The 21,543-nt window shown below is 33.2% G+C and overlaps 1 protein-coding gene across 5 annotated transcripts in view; it reads left to right on the forward strand.

Annotated features, from left to right (window-relative positions):
* The window catches only part of CACNA2D1 (calcium voltage-gated channel auxiliary subunit alpha2delta 1), a 469,014-nt gene that overhangs the window by 327,284 nt on the left and 120,187 nt on the right, over nucleotides 1-21,543 (forward strand). For all 5 annotated transcript variants that reach the window (XM_081079528.1, XM_081079529.1, XM_081079531.1 and 2 more), the window contains exon 7: nucleotides 12,820-12,951. In XM_081079528.1, coding sequence (XP_080935654.1) covers nucleotides 12,820-12,951 — 132 coding nt within the window. The remainder of the gene's footprint in view (nucleotides 1-12,819; nucleotides 12,952-21,543) is intronic.

A 21,543-nucleotide genomic window follows, 5' to 3' on the forward strand; every position in this document is an offset into this window, starting at 1 on the left:
ATACATATCTCTCATAGGTACCTCAGATTATACTCAAAATAGAATTCCTCATTGTTGTCCTCAAACATACCTCTCCTCCCCCTATCTTCGTTAATAGTACTATCTGGGACCAGGCCAGAAAACCAAGGCTTCTCTTTTCCCCTCCCCAACACTGGGCACAGTGGTCTGTAGATTATTTCTCCTCGACATCTCTTTAATCTCCTTCCATTCCCTGTGTCCACCACTACTGTTTTAGTTCAGACCATTATAATCCTTCACCAGCCTGACTGTAATAGCTTTCTGTCTTGTTTTCACCATTCACATCTGGCTTCCTTCCAATCCACATTCAATCTTGTTTCACACTGGCTTCTGAGTGAAGTTTCAAGTACAAATGTGATTATTTCTTACTTCTGCTTATATGGCTCTCTGTAATTCTCAGAATAATTTAATTTTGTATTTAGTGCCCCTAGGTCGTTATTATAGTATATCTTTAATCTTATGTTGGCTGCCATTGTCCTACATTCCCTTTTTGTCTTTCATTCACCATTCTGAATAATTATCAGCTCCTGTAACTCCTGGAATGCATGCCTTTACGTTTTGGTTTGTTATTTTAGTCTCTGTGCCGTGCACAGGATATTCACTGAACCAGCCACAAAGCCTTCCTATTACCTCTCCATTTTATTTTAAAACTGTGTGTCACCTCCTCCAGGAAGCCTTTTGTTACCACCCCCTGACCCTTGAAACAGTTACTTAGCTTCTGATAGGCAGGTACTGTTCATAGAGTTTATGGTACAAAAGAAAAATTTGATGTAAGATGGTTTGATTTACCCCTGTCTTCATTAGATTTAGAGCAACTTGAGAAGAACGATCACAGTTTCTCTGATTTTAGTTCCAAGAGCTAGTTAAGGATATTAATAAGTGTTTTTGAATGATTGAGTACAATGCTGGAATTAGACTTTCACCTCTCAAGTATTCCATCTATTACAGTAAAACGACCAAATTATTTTCAATCTGCCACGGTTTTTCTTTGTGTCGTGTATATCTGTTTAGATATTTTTTGGTTGCATGAAAACTGTTTGAGGTTCTATTTTTGAAATATCACACTAGATCATAAAACCATTCTATTGTTATCTATGCATTTCCTAGTTGTCAGTATCGTTAGTGTCTATTATTTTAATAAAATGCTTTATATCAGTCTTCCCATGGTGCATTCTTTCTCTCTCAGGTCCCACCTTAAAATATTGTTTCTTCAGAGTGAACACTCTGTATGATAGAAATCAGATGATTAGAAAATGAAGCACACAAAGATACTTCCTAGGAAGGTTCTTAGAAATATTGACTGATTTAAAGGACTTCCTAAAAACTGGGCCATAGGGTGTATATCAGGAGCTTCAAAACATCTGCATTAAAAGGAATTGATCTATCATAGATATTTTGAGTGTAGCTAAAAAAAAAAAAGACTAGAATGATTCTACTCCTCCAATTCTTATGATGTCCACCATTCACCTATCTCTTTGCATTGAAGGGAGGAAAAGGAATTATTGGAGCATTTGTACCTGCTTTGATATGGTAGAGGACAGTGAAGGTTAATCAAAGAACTGATTTTTTTTTAACTGAAAATTACCTCTAACTTAAAAAGGTGACCCAACACATGAGAATCACAATCTATATATTAATTTACTTTTTAATTAACAAATATTTCTAATACCTCAGCACTACTGTTCACTGAATTCCCATTGTGCATTAAATATAGCATTGCATTTTCATAACAACCGTAGATATTACAGGTACTGTTTTCTCCATCCCGTACCTGAAAACCCCTATGCAATTGCATAGTTTTCACAGTAGTGCACATCTGTTCATTAAACACAGACGTTACATTCCATTGACTCTTCCACTATATTTTAGGTACTGGAGAAAAAATAAATAACGTGTGATGTCTACCCTAAAGCAAGACAGCATAATAGAAGACAGGCAAATAAACAAGGATAATGAAATATGGGAAGTATTTTAATAGAGGTATATAGAGAAAGCTATAGGGGGGTGGAGAAGGAGTTTATACTCTGCTAGATGAGGGGTAGTTGGGGTAGGAAAATCAAAGAAAATCCTACAGAGAAGGTGATACTGAACTGTGATTAAAAAAAAAAAAAAAAGAAATTTAACAAGTAGGCATGGTAGAAAAAAGTCCACACTGAGAAGACAGTGTATGCAATGACGTGGGAGGCATGAGTGAACTTTGTATCCTCTGGGAAAGGCAGAAGTATTTGATTATAGCTTGTGTTTACAGTGCACAGAAAAGCAGTAGAAGAGGAGGTCAGAAGATTGGAGGGAAGCCAATCATAAAAGACCAGGTGTTATGGAGACTAACTGCAGACTTTTAATTAGGGAGGACATTTGCCAAGTAAAATACTGTGTTAGCAGTGGGAAGAAGAGCTCAGTGGGAACTGAGCTGAGATTGGAGGCAGGGAGATTATTTGAAGGTTATAGCCAATATAAGATTGTATACCAACTAAAATAATGAATACTTGTAAGTAAATAAAAAAGGTTATAATGAAAGACCTGGGTGTGCTATGGAGTGAGAGAAGATGAAAGAGACACAGCAGCTGGAACCAACATAATGACTTGGTCGTTTACCATCTTCTGGTATACTTCATCAGATCAAAATTCTTTAAGCCATTTTTAAAAGTCTATTTGTGGAGTATTTGTTTTGATCACATGTTGAATCATTTATAATATTTTAAAACTATGTCAGGGTAACTTGAGCTTTTTCAACCAATTTTATTTTGATAAATTCAAATTTTTGAGGGGTGATATTAAGCTATGAAAGAAAATTTTAAAAATCATTTATTTGAATAGGAAAATATTTAATTCTGTATGATTAGGGTATTGCTGAATAATGCAGTAGTTAAGACTGATAAATATAAATTTAATGTGTCAACTGTAATATGTACTTTAAAATCTGAAGAAATCATGTTCACTATGTTATAAGTATCATGAAAACTGACATTTGATGTATTTGGGTTTTTTTTGTATGTAGATGTCTATCTGTATGAATGACAAAAATATGTGATGAGTGCTCTGAATGTATGTATGTTTACATGCATTTGGGCAATTCTCTATTCGTGTGCAACTAGAGATATAAGGATATTAACCTCGTGTTGTCTTAGAAACAGTATTAAATTTCGTCCATACCTTTAGGTAACATGTTTCTGTAAGTAATCTCTGATTCAATTTCTTCGATGTATTTTGTTTTGTTTCACTCTGAAGCAGTGCATGGTATTTAAGCCAAGCGATTGCTGTCCTTGATTACAGCCAACTCTGTACCGTGTTTCAATGCACTTGGTGGTTGTATCTTAAAATCACTAGACAACTCTTTATTCTAAGACTGGTTGACAGAAACCCTTAAGTACCAAGCAGTGTCTGCCTCATTGACAGTATTCCCCTAGTCCCCAGGAGCCTTGTTATCCTTCTTCAACCGTATCTCATTAGTTAGCTCCAATATTTTTTGATCCTTCTTTTTGAATTTAGCAGTCCAGCTTTATATGGAAGTCTCAGAGGAAAGGCACGAGAATTCCCATATCTAATTTTGTCTCTAATTCTCACCCGGAGTTTTCTCTAGCTTTAAGAGAACTGTTTGTGCATAATTGTGTGTGGGTGAGGGGTGGAGGGGGTGGATGTCTGGTATGTATATTAGATCTTATGTAATTTAATTTCTTCTACCAGAAATTTAGAGTGTCTATACTATACTCATGCCAGCATTTACCAGTGTGGTTTGATTTCAGGAGCACTGGGAATCTCTCATTGTAAAAATTATCCCCTCACCAAAATTATACAGTACATTAAGTGTTTCTGTTAGAGATATATGTTTTGTTTTGTTTTTTTACTTTGTATTCTCTTATAACAATGTAAATGGTTTGGGAAAAGTTAGCACAGTTTTCTTCAGAGATTTATAGCACAGAGATTAAATAGTGTTGTTGGACATTAACTGAGGGCTGAGGTAAGAGCAAAGGTTTCTTGAGAGGCAAAAATATGAGGCTTTAATCCCTCATCCTAGCATTTCAGCAGCTCGATCAAATTGCTCCATTAATATATTTTTTAAATCTTTTCAATGCTAAGGCTTGAGAGGTAAATAAGATAATAATAATAATGATAAGGGAAGCTAATATTTATTGTGCCATTACTAAGTGACAAATGGTGTTCGAAGTACATGTAATCTTCAACACAGCTCTGTGAGTCCGTTATTATTATTCCCATTCTGCCGGTGAGAAAAATAAGGTTTAGAGAGGGGAAAGCACTTTCTCACTGTCAAATGGCTGGTCTGACACAGACACTTGGCCTGTAAGTGGGAGGGCAGTCCATGAGAATAGCCTTTGCTCATACTGCGTACACTCATGTACTCAGTTTTTAAGTGCCAATTATTCAGAGGGCATCACTGGCAAGATCATTTTTGTATGCATTTTAAAAATAAAAAAGCTCCATCAATTTGCAATCCTTTAAATTTGGCCTTAATTCCACATTAATTCTTATATGGCTTCCAACTTCATTGCTATGCTCTCATAGCTTCTGATTTTTACTTTTAAACTCATGTTTCATTTCCCTTTTTAAAACTTAAATGAAAGTTGTTTAGAACATTTTCAGCTATTTAGCTGGATCTGTGTATAATGGAATAGTATTCTAATATATAGAAATACATATGCAACAAATGTTTGCAATTTTAATTACAAATAGTCCAATTTGTAATTAAAATAACTGTGTATTAATATAAGAAATTGTACTGTCTTCTTCAGGTAATTACTCTAAAGTTCCTATTAACATTTACAAATTATGCAATGTTCCCAAATTTCAAATTATAATATTTTGACTATATAGTTTCAGTGCAGAGCATTTCATTATATGAGAGCTTTTAAACAAATCAGGAGGTGAACAGAAGGATTGTGGCTTTATTACAAAATAAATGGAGAGAATCACATTCTAATTGCTGTATATAAAAGAAGTATGTTGAGCCGGCCCAGTGGCTCAAGCGGTTAGAGCTCCATGCTTCGAACTCCGAAGGCTGCCTGTTCGATTCCCACATGGGCCAATGGGCTCTCAACGGCAAGGCTGCCAGTTCAACTCCTCGAATCCTGCAAGGGATGGTGGGCTCCGCCCCCTGCATCTAAGATTGAACATAGCATGTTGAGCTGAGCTGCTGCTGAGCCCCCCGATGGCTCAGTTGGTTGGAGTGCATTTTCTCAACCACAAAGTTGCTGGTTTGACTCGCTCAAGAGATGGCGGCCTGTGCCCCCTGCAACTAGAAACGGCAGTTGGACCTGGAGCTGAGCTGCACCCTCCACAACTAAGACTGAAAGGACAACAACTTGAAACTGAACGGCACCCTCCACAACTGAGATTGAAAGGAGAACAACTTGACTTGGAAAAAAGGCCTGGAAGTACACACTGTTTCCTCCCCCCCCCAAAAAAAAAGTCCTGATCCCCTTCCCCAATAAAATCTTTAAAAAAAAGAAGTATGTTAATTGTTCAAGTAAAAGAAAATAACCAAGAAAAGTAAAATAATATGCAAAAATGTTAAATAGAAGCTGTTGTCTACGTGAGATATCTAAAGGAGATGTGCATGTTACAGTGTTTTTATCCAGCTAAGGCAAGGACTATAATAAAATCATGTTCACTGATTCACTTTTGTTCATAAGCTTATTTGGTATTCATATTAACCCGGACGGCTATCTAGGATCCTTAGTGTATGTATGTTCATTTATGGTCATTTCTTTTGTGAAAGAACAACAGAAGCACAAGAAGTAGAATGATTAGTTTTAAGTAACCTGTTGGGCCAGTGATAGAAACTCTTTGCTACCAAAGTCTCTAATTGGTGGTGATGGTGGTGTTTGGTTTTGATACTATTAGGAACAGAAAAAACTTGGAATACTTGAAAGATAAAGTTTTTACCTTATTTTCTAAATGTTGTTTCTATGCAAAATTCCTACCCTTCACCCCTCCAAGAAAAATCCTTCCATTATAAACATGACATTAGATCCTAGTGTCTTCTATTCCCCTTTCATTATTCTTATTTTCTTTAATAATAAAGTGGATTTCTTCCGAGTTCCTTCTATGGGCTCCACAATTTGCAGAATTCATTAAAGCAGAACAGCTGTGTTCTGGGTAGTAGCCAGGTGCTCCATCTATGGGAACTAAAGAAGTGAGGAACAAGACCAGAAAGCTCGGTAATATGGGGTTAGAGAATTGACAAGGACAAGGGCCTTTTCATATTTGAACCAAATTAACTGTAGAAATAGAGGCTTATCTCCTCATCAGGGTCTACGTGTGCCTTGGGGCCTTCTGTTCTCCCATCCTCAGTGGGAGGTGGAGTCTGGTGCCTGAGACGTGATTAGAGAGATTAGATTTGGTCGTCCCATCTCCCTGTATTTTATTAATCTTTCATTTGCTCTGGGATTAGATGAGATTCCCTTAGCCAAATCCACTGAAAAGATTCGTTCATTTTAATATTTATGCACACTTTCTGGTCCTTAAAGTGGATTCTTTTTGTCCGTGTGCTTAATTGGATCAGTGGGTTTCTTCTTATTAACATTTTTCTTTTTAGAGATTAGGGTTGATGAATAAAATTAGTGACATCTGGCTCAGCTCATCTGTTAAATGCAACTCTTTTAATGACTACCTTATATACTATGGGATAAAATGAAGATTTGCTAGAAAGATAAAATGTTTTCTTTAGAATCACACAGTAAGTGTCGAATCATTAGAAATAACAACATCAAAGCAACACTCTAATATTCCATGACTGTCCAAACATAGAACGTGGGGAAGGATATTTAATGGCACTAAAAACTAATTTTGAAATCCTTACTTTTTTCAGGTAACGAGAATAGTGTGTTAGCGTTCTTGCGATGAGATAAAAAATTTGCTCAATGCAAAGGGTATCAAAATGTAGCCTGAAGCATTTATATACTTTAATATCATAAAATAATACTATTTTAAAAATATACCAACTTTCACTTTGAAGTTTTCTTGTGGCTTTTTATTGACACTATTCATTGGGAATATTGCTTTTTTGCAAAGTGGATTCATTGTTTTGTGTTTTTGTTTGTGTTTATTGTTGTCCTTGAGTAAGGTTTCTACTCCCGGGCACTATTGACATTTTGTTAATTTTTTCTTGTGGGAGATGTTCTGTGCATTGTATGATGTTTTAGAGAATCCTTGGCCTCTGCTCTCCAGATGCCATATCCTCCCACCAGTCATGACAATCAAAAATGTCTCCAGACAATGCTGAATGTACCCTGGGGAGGAATATTGCTTTCAATTGACAAACACTGTGCTACAAAGGCATAAGTGATTTTTTTTCAGATTTAAAATTATAAATAATTAGAGCTACACATAAAATGAAAGCTTAGAAAAAAATAGCTCGTGAACACCAAGAATTTTTGAATCTGACATACACTTATTTGAGTGCTGTCTCTATAACCTTGACTTTGATTTTTGGCAAATTGTATGCCCTTTCTAGGTTTTATTTATTTTGTCAACTAAAAAAGGAGATATTAATGTATTAGAATGTCACCCGAAGTGTCATTCTAAAACTTAAATAAGACAATGCATAGAAAATGGTTAACATACCTGCTGGCATACAGTAAGGGCTTAATAAATATTATGGACTTTGTTACTATCAGTGGCAATGGTGTAAATAACATAGGCTAATTTTATATCAATGCAAGGCTGTGATAACAAAATGGTGTTATTGGTTAAATGGAAATAGTATAGTAAACATTTTGTCTGCCTCTCTTCCTTTAATTATTTAATTGTATCATATTTAGCATTGTCAAAAAATAACTTTTATTTTCTGTGTATTTACTTAAGGGAGTATCTATTTAAGGGAGTATCTATTTCCTTACACAACTTTACTATCTACAGGTCTTATTAAAGAATTCTCAAAGCTATTTTGTGTTTTTACAAAATATATCTTTGATACAGACTTACCAAAGGTATTTTATATTTTAAGTAAATTTTAACAAATATGTCTATCTTCTTTTTCTACATGTATCTGCTTCATTTGAATGCCATAGTTGATGTTATGAATAACTTGAAGGTTTTTCAAATAGTCATTTAGTGCCTTTAATACATGGCGAGGCCCTGAACCCTGAATAAGTCAACAAAATGTGTCCAAACTTACAAGGGAGCAACAACTTAACACTTTATGGGTGGAAGTTTACAGAAGAAAATTTTATTCAGAACTTGTAAATGATTCTGTAGTTCTTGTCAGAAGCAAGCTATAGATGTAAGTCATGTATTTTAACAGAATTAGCAGCAAAGTGAGGTGCTTCTTTTGTTCTGTTACAAATTAGATTTTTCTTTCTTCCATTGAGAAGCCAGACTGAACAATAGAGTACTCTAAAAGCGAGAATCGCTGAACACCAAGGCCATGTTTTTGAAAACTATGAGAATAGAGATCATACTTGGCTTTCTGAATCAATTATCAGTGAAATCCTGTTATGCCATTCAGAATAGAGGCCCCAAAGTCAAGGTTTGCTTTTCCCAGCATTCACTGCTTTTAATAGACTTAGCCTTGGACATCCATGAAAGACTTATTTTTGAAAAATCTAATTTTCTAGCAAACACTTTTATTTCTTAAAAGTTAATAGAAAATGAGGACTAATTTGATTTGCTCCCTAACATATGTTGTCACTTTGGCACAAATATTCTTACAAAAATTTAAAAAAAAAAGAAAAGAGAGAAAGAAAATAAAACAAAAAGAAAGAAAGAAAGGGAGGACGAGAGAAAGAAAGAAAAAGAAAGAAAAGAAAATGAGGACGAATTTTGCTCTTAAAGTAGCCATAAGACACTTAGCTTAAGTTTACTAGTTATTGGCAGTAGGTTCAAGGCTAGATTACCAATGACCAGTTGCTCTTCTACAATGAAAAAAATATCACTCATGTATTTCTAATCTCCATTCAAACAAGAAATTAGAAGTTTATGTGAATATAAAACATTACTATTTCAGAGGGAAGGGGAAGAAGGAGGGCATGAGTGAATATAGTACACAATATATTAAAAATACAGTACATATACAATATAAAATTGAGAATATAAAATACAATATAACTTTAAATACTACTCAACAATTTGTAGAAAACCAGTCAGAAATGTTATCCATGTTCTTAAGTTTATCTGTCCAAATAAAAGGTAAAATTTTGTTTGTGGCCAAGAAATATCTCTAGTTGTTTTAAAAATAATTTTTATTCTGGAATTCTTGTATGAAACCCTATTTAGCTCCAAAATTATATCAGTATTTCATCAATTAAATATAAAATCCTTTACATTTTGATTTCTTGTTCTGGACTTTCAAATAAAGATTGTGACTTACTGAAACGTAATTTCATTTTAAAAGTGTTTATAAATATACAGTGACAAATGGAAACCTACTTATAATATGTTGAACTTTCATGAGAGTGCCACAATTATTTTTTGAGTGTTAAGTCTTTATGTGAATTGATAAGATAGTTTTATAATCCAGAGTAATATTTGCTGAGAATAATTTTCCAAGCAATTTGATCTTTTTTTTTTTTTATCATAGAAGGATCATGTTTTATACCTCTTACTTTAAGTACTATGGTGTTAGGAAAATAGGAGACTGAAAATACTAGCTGAGGCCAGAGAAAGGCACCTCATGACTACATAAACTCTTTGTAATATAAAACAAAATATCTAATAATAATTTTAACTTTTTAAACGCACTTGGCCTTTTACCTAGTTGTAGCCAGAATAGTTAATTGAAAACATCTTCCTAAATAAACTCTACTTGCAAATTTCAAAGAGAGACAGAGAGAGGGAGAGAGAGAAAAAGGAAGAAGTATGTGTGCATAAATATAGTGAAAGTAGCAGGAGAAAAAAGTAGATGCAGGAAATGACATAAATTTATTTTAGCATAGCCAATATTCTGCATTAGTTTTATTATTCCATCATCTGCAGATTACCCACTTAATACAGTGTTGTTTATCCTGAGTTATGCTAATAGCATAGAAATGGAGAAATGTTGGGCTCTGAAGGAATCCTGAATTAAGCTAGTATTTAATTTTACAAGGTGAGGAAGATAGAAATCTGCTCATTTCAGGATACTAAAATAATATATGTTATCAGTCAAATATAATTCATTATGGGAATCAGAAAAATATAGCCAAATAATCAAGAAGGATCTAAAATAGTATTTATATTTGTTGGTTTGCTTTGATGCTTTACATATATGTATATATTGTTTTTTTACATTTTTAGTTGTTTTCAATATAGTTTGAGAAGAAAATGTTCCTAGTTCAGTAATTTTGTTTACTTTGTAATATTGGTGTTTTAACAAAATCAAACAGATTTATTGAATTGAATGACTCTTGCTCTAAAATTATCTGATTAAGGGCTGGAGATCCGTACGAAATAGAATTGTTAAAGACTACGTATGTTATTGTAGATAGCTATAACCATGCTCTCCTCTGAAGAGGTTTTACTAGTTTTGCACTCCTGTGGCCAACTTTGAATTTTGATTTATCGCTCTGGACTTTCAAATAAAGATTGCAACTAATAGAGCAATTATTGCATTCAAAAGTCTTTATTAATATACAATGACAAATGGAAGTATGTGTATCCTCACTCATTGTTCCACACTATCAAGTTGACAAACCTTACTCAAGCGCTAGGTCTACAATACCATTTTTTTTCATTCTGGGTAAAATTTAAAATCAATTCATGTACCCGTTCTGCAGATATTTTATGTACTTTGCTCATTTGAAGATGAACAAATTTTAGGGGGAAAAAAATTTGGAAATCTACTTTAATAACATCTTATCTGAAAAAGAATTTTCAAATGTATAAACTGCAAATTTTAAAGCGGAGCACCATGATGATAAGAATATTCCAGAGCTTCACTTTTTCCTCAAGTATATAAAAGTATAATTCACCATGTATCAAAGCCTAACATTTAGTCTCTGTTATCAAATAAAACTTAAGAAAAAAATTAGCAGCCTTGAAAATAAATAAACCTTTATTAAAAATAATTAGATATCAGTTGTTGCTTAATGTGAATTAAAGAGTCAAGGAAATTGAAGAGATAGAACAGATTGGGCATTAATGAAGTCTATCTGGATCATAAATAAACATTATTTGTTCAGTGGAATATTACTGTTAAATTCATGAATGTTTAAAGAAAAGTACGATGTCACTCTTTCTGTAATGTTTTGTATATCACTATAAATATTCATGAATAGTGAGTATAAATTCAGGTTATCTATGTGAATATAAATCTTCATATAACTGGTCACTTAGTATTGATTGAATCATGCTTTTGCATATGAATTCACTATTCCCTCAGATGCACTATGAGTCTGACCCAGCTCATGAATATTCACACACACACTGATCTTTTTGGAAGTAATCACATCTATAAAGATGAAAACCTTGTTAGTTTGCAATAATGAGAAATGCATTAGGATGTTGGTCCCAGAACAATTTTACAATACCCTGTTTTCATTTTTTTGGTAAATGATAAACTTTAATATATAAACACATATACTGTACAGCTTTTTTGATAGAAGCTCTTTTTTTTTTTTTTTTTTTTTTTTTTACCTTTCAAAAACTTGTGCATGATTTTACCTGCTTCCTTTATTTGCTGTGGTTACTGAAAAGACTAAAAGTTGAACAGAATGTCCAGTCTTTATCACAAAAACCTAATAATTTCCATGTTTTAGGTTTGGTGATAGATTCTCAAACGCAGAGTAGCACAATGTGCTAATCTGTTGGGGACATGGTACATAATTTACAGATAAAGGCAAAAAAAAGACAAAAGATTATCTGTCATGTTTTTGTGAAAAGGGAAAATAATGTTTTAAACCAGTTAGATATTGAATATGTTAGACACAGGATGCTATAATCATAAAGGACCATAATTATCACTTATATAATATTTTAACCCACATTATATCCCACGTTATAGTGCTTCTCTTTCCTTCTAATGAATGTCATGTTTGTGATACCTGTCTAGCGTCAGTCACCAGTTATAAGTAGGTATCAAAATTAATGACCTGACCCTTATTATCACTACCTTTATGAACAATAGTTTTCAATTAATAATTATTAATTGAACTAACTAGAAACAGAGAAAATTATTGTTCACAAAGGTAGTGATAAAGTCACAGCTACTTCTTGTTTCTGACACTGATATTGTCAAGCCTCTGAATGATTTTTTCTTTGTAAATGTGTATACATTTTTTTGTTGTGTAAACACACTTACTGAACTGTAATGACAGACATGTGTTTTGTTTTGTTTTTCTCAACTCAGGTAACAGACCAGATTGCGTTAGCATATCACACAGAATCATTTAATAGTAACGATAGGTGGTCATCAAACTGTGCCCTGAGGTGTCCTGTAGATTTCTTCAAAACCACTTCAAGGGGAGGAATGCCTCCTACCCCTTCTCAACCAGAAGAGCTGTTGTCTGTTTTGTGTATCAGAGTCACAGAAAGCAATTTTGCCCTCCAGGGGTTATCTGACAATATCTGGGGACAGTTCTAGTGGGTAGAGGCCAGAGACACTGCCAAACATTCTATAAAACACAGGATAGCTCCCACAACAAAGAATTACCCAGCACAAAATATCAAAAAGGCCACTGTCATGTAAAAATGTGTTTGAAGAAGTAATTCCCTGTCTAAACTTTTGATAACCACTGGATGAGAGTATTTTTATAGGTAAAGCAATGAAAATGCATAACATTATTTTGCAAATAAATGAAGACTGATCCAATTATTAATTATAAATTTGTATTGATTTTCTTTTTTTTTTTTTTCTTTTACTTTCTTTAGCAACAATTGTGTTAAATGAACTCAACTGGACAAGTGCCTTAGATGAGGTTTTCAAAAAAAATCGAGATGAAGACCCTTCATTGTTGTGGCAGGTGTTTGGCAGTGCCACAGGCCTGGCCCGATATTATCCAGGTAAGTGCTGGGAGATTCAATAGGCTCCAGATAAATTTAAGTAGCAGTCTTAATGTTTCTCGAGAGCATTGTTACCTTTTCCTACACTGTAAGAAAAAAGATAGTTATCATGCTGTTTTTTTAAAAGGAAGGAGTATTTCTCCTCACATGGCTGTATATCTACCAAAATCACTTTAAACCAAAACATGAGAAGTAGCTGGAGTGTTGGTATCTGGAATCAGGCCAGGTTGCTCTGAGACTATGAGCAGGTATATCTGTGTACCTGTAGCAGGAGGACATCCTGAATCCTAAAACAATCCTGAGAGAAAGATCCAACTGTTCAGCATCAACCAAGTTGTGAGTCACATCAGAGAATTGAATAAAATTTTTAGAAACTAATTGAAATGTTTCTCTCCAGATTTCAAGTCAGTGCTTCTGTATAAGTAGTGGATGCTATTTCTTTAATCAATGAATGTGGTTTTGTTAAAATGGGTATGACAGGAAATGAAATTTCAATGAAAATAGAACTTTCTTATATGTAAGGTTGGTTGGATTAATTTTGAGGGACTCTCAGTGATGATATATATACATTGAAGATGAATATATTTTATAAATTAAAATGAATAAACGCTTTGGAAATGTCCTTTATTCTTATGAGGGAAGATAAACAATAAATCGGTAATAAAAATGAAAAGTTAATCACTAGTAAATCCTAAGAATCTGTTGAAAAGACTTTTAGTGAAATATCTGATGGTATTTTTAACTTCTCCACTTTTTAAAACAAGCTGACAAGCACAAATAAATTATTTTTTTCTGAAAGACATGGCCTGAGTTATGGGATACATGCTTAGTAATTTGACTTTAAACAGTATAGAAGAGAATTCTTCCTGAGACTCGAGTTTTTCTACATATGGTTAACAAATAGAATTAGTCAAAATACAAAAAAAAAAACAATCACAACAGCAAAAATGGGGTGAAATATAAATTAGATAATATATACCTTTGTATGGCAATAGCAATGAATAAAAGTATGTCAGCATCATCAGACTGAATAGCATTCCAATAGGTAAAGGCATAACTTATGCATGGTTGCAAATGTCAAATGGTAAGATCAATTGATTTTTTGCGGAAATCCAGTGTGTTAGGAAAGGCCTACTTTGTATTTCCATGTTGAAAAAAATGGTGAGTTAATAAAATATTAATGTTAATATCTGGTATAGGTAAAATATCACATAGCTTTGATAGTAAAATGTTCTACTTACAGAAAGACTTCAGTTTAATGTTACCTTTCTAAAATACTCTTAAGTTATGTTACAAACATGTTAAATATATCTCATGAGGTTGAAAATTTTAGTATATTATATAAGGAAAAAAAGCAACACTGGTCATGCACATAATAAACTTGATGTAATAAACCTTAAAGTTATATCTGGTCTTATAAAACATTTATAAGTATAATTTTGAAATATAAGAATTAGACACTGGATAGCCTATTTAATACACAAATGTAAGAACACCTTTATCAATAACTTACAGCATTATGTAGCTTTTAAGTCTTTTAAAATTCATTACCTCATTATAAATATCCATATGCGAACAGTTGAATGGAAAGAGGAAAAGATAAAATTATGATAGTGATGAGAAACCAGGAGCCCAGTACCAGAGGGAAATTGACGATGCTGAGAAAGAAAGAAAGGCAAACAGAGATTGTAAGAGAGAAATAGGAAGAGGAGCAAAGGGAAGGTTGCATAAGAAAAGAGAGAACCTTGGAGTCAGGAAGTGGAAGGAAAGACAGGTTGTGCTATGAGCATTTCAACAATGACTCTTTACAAATGGCAGTTAACTTTTAAATTTACTGATAAAACATCTATGTTTTTATTTTAAGTGCTAATTGAGGATGATGGGTTAAATTTTTTAAACCCTATATTTATATTTTCAAATGTGTTGACATCTGTCCACTGTATTTTGGAAAAGATCTTATAAATGTTTAACTGATTCTATGTGGTTCCCCGGAACGTTAGTTGTGAAGGCAACTCTGTTCTTCTTGCAATTTCTGGCTTCTGAGCAGTGGTTTGGCAGACAAATCAATTCACTGAATGTCTTACACGCTGAATTAATTTACCTGTTAGAGGAGGTTATTTAAATGGCTTTGACTGGTATGGAATTCACTTGATGCAATTTCAATTTTAGTGAATCTGTCACTGAGTTCTGTTTATTTAATTTATTTTTTCATTATTGCTTAATATACAAAAAGCTGTTCATAATGTATAAGTTAGGGGATAAGTATACACCTGTGATACCATCACCATAATCGATGCCATAAACTTACCCGTCATCTCCAAAAGTTTCCTCCCACCCTCTTATTTATTATTACATTTTTTGTGATAAAACACTTCTCATAAAATTTACCCTTTTAGCAAATTTTAAAGCATACAATATAGTATTGTCAACTGTAGGTGCAAGGCTATACAGAAGTTCTCTAGGACTTAATCATCTTGCATAACTGAAACTTTGTACTCTGTGTCTAAAACGTCCTCATTTCCCAATTCCCCCAGTCCCTGGCAACCACCATCGCACTCGGCTTTTATGAGTTAGATTACTTTAGATTGCTCTCATAAGTGGTATCGTGTAGTATCTGTCCTTCTGTTTCTGGCTTATTTCACCTAGCATAATGTAATCCAGGTTCACCCATCTTATCACAAATGGCAGGTTCCTTCTTTTTTAGGATGAATGAGTTGCTCTTTATGATAATGATGTAATAAAACCAAGTGTCTTTAGCAAAGACATTAAGACGATATGTGATTTAAAAGTGGAACTGTCTGTTTATGCTGACATGTTTTCAACACATTTGACACTTTTTTCAAGTTTAAAGGCTTTCTAAAAATGAAGTGATTTTTAAAATTTCTCAGTAAACCATATCCTTCTCTCTGATTTTAGCTTTTCCATTTTGATATGGGCCAAAATAATGGAGAGTAGCTCACTGCTGATTCCTGTCTGTTAAAGGCAAAGGTCAAAAGTACTCTTTAAATATTATTAATTATTTAAAATCAGAGTGAAAATAGAATATATGTCACTTTTACTTAACTGGATTTTCACATGATAAGACTTGGACCTCAGGCTGGTATCTTCCTATTAGCTGTGAGAAACTGGGTCGGGTCTCCTAAATTTTCTGAGTGTTAGTTGTCAAATCTGAAAAATATAAACCGTAACTCTCAGTTTATCTTCTAAGGGTTTTTGTGATCAATTAGATAATATAGTGAAAAATACTTTGAAAATGCAAAACAGTAGGCATTTTGAGAAGAGTGAGTATCAACTAGAATAATTTTGCCTCAGTCCATCTTTGTTTTCAAGTGAGAAATTGAAGAACATAATTGAGATTTTAATTAGTTGACAAGGAACATGAAGTGGAAATGTGGAAGGCGTTCTACGCAGATGACTAAGCAATAATATCTAGCAGTAACACCATGCTGTACAATTTGTCAGAAGATGTAGGTGTTAGTCTATGACCTAAATAGAAGTCACTTCTCTGTTGGATTACCAGGTAAAGTAAAAGATGCCCAGTTAAATTTGAATATCAGATGGACAACAAATGATTTTTTAGTATAAGTATGCAACATTTGGAAAATAGTTACACTAAAAAAGTATTTTTTAATCAAAATTCAAATTTAACTGGGTGCCCTGTATGTATGTATGTATATATGTATGTATGTATGTATTTATTTATTTATTTATGCTAAATCTGTCAACCCTGGCTCTCAGGCTCTGAGTTTCTACATTTGTTAATATGGGAAAAATCAACTAACCCATTGCGTCACAGAATTATTGTGTCAAAAAAAAAATCTTGTTTCATACATTAACTCAAATGTAGAATTTTATAATTTTATTTTAATTATTGACACTACCTTTTAAAAAAAATTGCCACAATTATTGAAAATAAAGTGTTTTGCAGAAACTAGAACACTCTGACTCACAATAGAATCTAAATATTTTTCTTGTTCAGTGTTCCGATGTTCCTCGGAGCAGAGCTACATGGTATATGTGAGTGGGTTAAGCAAGTATATACCCAAAGGCCAGGGTGTAAATCCCACTTCCATCACTTGATATGGTGGTAACGTTTGGAAGACACTCAACAGACTCTAGCTGTGAAACAAGGAGGATAATAATGCTTAAATTGTAGATTTGTTAAGAGAAGAAAAGAAGTAAATATGCTTCTTAGAAAATTGCTTACAGGTAGGAAAAGTTGGTGATGGTTGGCCACCCTTATGATTCCTATTTATTAGATTATTTAAACTACATGGAGTTACTACTGGCTCCAAGTAAGGAGATGTCTACACCTGCCCTAATATAAAGGCACTTCTGCTGGCTGATTCTGAATAGCAGTTTGTTTGTTTGTTTGGTAATTAGTGAGGATTTGAACTCTACCATCTCTCCTTGGACTGAACATCAATAAATTGTGTTTTCGTATTTAGTTGATATGTATGGGAAGAAGCTATAAACATGATTGCTGTATTTCTTTTTTCTTCTCCCCTCTTATTTTCCTCTTCCTTCTCCTCCTCCAACCCCTCCCATCTTTGTCTTTCCTCCAACTTAGTAGGTCAGTAGGCTGTGTGACAGTAAACTGAACATTGTACTGAGGGAAGAGGAGTTCTTGATTCATAGTAAAACTGCTGTCGGCATAGTTGTGTATTTTGGCTTTCACGTTACATCTCTGAACATATTTCTTCACCAGTTACTTGAGAGGATTGAAGAAGATTTCCAAGGGCAGACACTAACTTTACTATCTGCCTTATTTTGTAGGATAACCTGAGTGACTTTCCCCGGTCATATAGTTAGCTTTACCGTGTAGCTGAAGCTGACACCCATGTCCAGTGACATCTTCATTGTTTATGTGCCGACTGTGAAATCACTTTAATTTACAAGTGCTTTCCTTTAAAAGCTCTTAACTGACTTATATAAATTAACTTTAAAAATATTAAAACTGCTTTCAAAAAGCAATCAACTTTGTGAATTTTCACCCATCATAAAGATGGCGGGTATAAACTACTCATTTTACCTATTAATGTCTCCCAAAATTGTACCAATTATTTCAGTAATAGCAATTGTAAATTAGGAATCAGTGGCTCATTGAAATGCCATTGTAGGCAACACTTATTCCTTTTAGATAATTAGTTGCATTTACAAAAAAAAGGAAAAATATCGGCTTCATCTTCATATGACATTTTCTTAATGTCTTATTAATCATTTGTTCTTTCTCTGCCCTCATTTGTTCATTTCAAAAACGTAGAGATACATTAAAGGGAACTAATGTATGTTGAGTTACTCTTAAATGTACCTCTGGGGACATTTCCTTGTTATATCTGCTAGGATTTTGCTAGAAAAAAATACAAAAGAACCTGAGTACAAAGTATATGGAGTGGCATTTTTCTATATAGATAACCAATTGTTCTTGAGTTGTTTAACAGTTTGAAAAATAGCCCAAATATATTTTAAATATCTAATAGCAGATGACAAGGTAGTCCAAAGAATCCTCTTTTGGTTATTTAATGAAGGGAATATTTGAGACATTTCTAGCCAATTTGAAGAAAATGGGATAACAAAAGAGCCTCAACATTTTTGATGTTTGGAGAAGTACGCTTTCAGTGATCAATTATCTTTCAAAAATGCCTGATTTTCTTTTTTCTTTTTTTTTTTTGCTTTAATACTTGTGACTGGATATCCATAGGTTCATCCACAAATGTGTTTAATTAGATTTGTTGATCCCTGTATAAACAAACTTTAAATGGAAGTGATTACTCTATTTTTTATGTTAATAATTATTAAAGTTCAGTATGTCAATTAGAATTGGTGTTAGCTACCAATGACAGAAAATCTGAAACAATTGTTGATTTCAGCATTATGGAAGTTTGTTTCTCACTCAAGTCAAAGAATAGTATTAGTTTCATAGGCAGTGGCTGATAAGAAAGCTTCCCAAATAAGGGGTCTACACTCCTGTTTTAATTTTCTGCCATCTTCTGTGTGTGTTGTGTGCTTCAGGGACTACCACTGCTACTTGTGCTCTTTCTTAAGTGACAAAGAACTGTATTCTGTTGCATTTTAAGGACACTTCTTGTAAGTCACGTGAAACCTTTCTTCTTATGTAACATTGCCCAGAATTTAGTGAACTCATGGTCAAAGTCACCTTTGAGAGATGGCCATGAACACAATTAAAAAGCAGGAGCTGTATTAAGTAAAGAGAGACGAGATCTTGGGGACACAGAACATTTCTGCCTTGGTTACTCAGTGCAAGTCTGTGTATTAAAATAAGTTATTTCTGCTCTGCAGGACATTTCAATCTAATTAGGGAGTCAAATTTGATGTATTTTGAGATTTAGATTACAGTACAAATCATTAAATGATAAAAACCAAAAAAGTTAGACAGATTGTAGCAATTGATTTGCTTATAGGAGTTTTGAAAAAGATAAGGTAATTATAAGCTAGAGTTATGGATAAGGTTTATGAACTATGAATTGAAAATGAGGTCAATGATGAAGAAAAGGCCCCACCGTTTTAGAGGGGAAAAAGGAGCAAATTAAAAAAAAGGAAATGAACAAATATTTTTGGAGCCTAGTACACCAGCTAATGTAATAGTTTGTTACAGAAGAAGAGTTATATTGAATCAAAAGGCTTATTAATGGCAGATTATGTGGCCTTGAATGTCAGAATAGTTTGTCAGGAATATATGACAAACATTCTAGGCAACAAAATCCTATGGCCAGTTTTTAAGGAGAAACACTTGAGAGCCTTGGCCAAAAACATGCTGTTATAATGGTCAGATTTGGAATTTAAAAGACCTGAACAAGGGACCAAACAGGAATTAAAAAAAAAAAAAAGGTTCCTTGAATATAAAAAAACATGAGGATATTAGAAACCTTACAAAAAAATGAATCGATATACTTACATGTGGCGAAATGATTACAACTGTAGTATTAGCTAACACCTGTATCACCTCACATAATGACCATTTCTTTTTTTGTGGTGAAAACATTTAAGATCTACTCTGTTAGTAACTACCAAGTATATAATACCATATTATTAACTATAAGAACTGTATTGTACATTAGATCCCCGGAACTTATCTTCAAACTGGAAATTTGTACCCTTTGACAACTCCCTATTTCTCCCACCCCCACCATCCCTTGGCAACCACCATTCCACTCTCTGTTTCTATCAGTTAGGCTCTTTTAGATTGCATATACAGAGGGTGCCAAAAAATGTATACACATTTTAAGAAAGGAAAACTGTACTAAAATTGTAGTACTCAGTATATACCTATAACAAAAGATGAATACAAGTCACGTTTGACTTCTGTAATTACAAGGGGTGCTCAAAGTGGTTACCATCAGGATCCAGACACTTCTGATTACAGCAAATTACTGCTTGAGCAACGTTAACCAAAGTGTCCACTTGTGTACATCTTTTTGGCACCCCCGGTATAAGTGATATCATACAGTATTGTTTCCTGTCTGATTTATTTCACTTAACCCTCACATAAATGTATCAAACCAACATGTTGCATTCCTTAAACTTATACAATGTTATATCCAAATTGTATTTCAATAAAAAAAGATAAAATAAGAAATAAAATATAAAAACAGATGAATTTAGTGACAAACATAGGTATAAGTTATGATGACTATAATTTTTAGCTTGAGTACATATGAGAATGTTTACTGAAAAAATATCAGAAGTATTTATATTTTTGGAGTAATATGATGAGTTTGATTCACAACAGTAAAATCTGAGGAGTAGACAAGAGAGTACAGAATAGCTCTATCGACAGCTAAAAATAGGATTTAGATTCTGAATGATATTGCATTGCTATATGTATGTTGTTTGGGGGTTATGTTGTTTGGGGGGCACATCTTATATAAACACAAAATACTATATTATTTTCAAGTTCTCAAATAATCCTGATTTATAGAGGTGATTCTGTAGCCTTATTTTTGTTGCCCCTTTTGAATCTGTCCTTTTTTCACATGTAAGGGTTGTAATAGTTTTTCACTTTGCAATTAATACATATCTGGTCATGCTTAAATTGATTAAATGATTTATTGCTGACAGATGAGAGTATTTAAATAGGATGCTAATATGAAAATGGGAGTGGTTTATAATTTGACAGGGGATAACACTATATATAAATATGTGAATAAGTATTGTTAAAAAACTTTAGTTCTTTTTAACTTCTAAAAGATATCTTCCCTGTTCCTTTCTCCTGCATATATTGATACATTTCTATACCTTGTGCTGTCCATTTTTAGATGCTAGAACCATCTTTGCTAATGTAATTCATTTTATATGCTGTATATTTTAAGATACAAGAATTTCAAGAAAAATTAAAAACATTTTTGTAAAAAATTCAAAAGCTTTTTAAGCACTTCTCTCAAGTATAAAAATTTAAAGAAATATGTTATTATCACCATATGTAAAAAGATTTATAGGCTTACAAAACCTAGAAACTTGTTCCTGTAGAATCATATATTTTTTTGTTTTTATAAATATATCATTATTATCGTGTAATTGGATGTATTTGCTTACAAAAATAGGAAACTTGTTGTCTCTGAGTTTACATTTTCT

The sequence above is a fragment of the Rhinolophus hipposideros genome (assembly GCF_964194185.1).
Source record: "Rhinolophus hipposideros genome assembly, chromosome: 18".
NCBI classification, from domain to species: Eukaryota; Metazoa; Chordata; class Mammalia; order Chiroptera; family Rhinolophidae; genus Rhinolophus; species Rhinolophus hipposideros.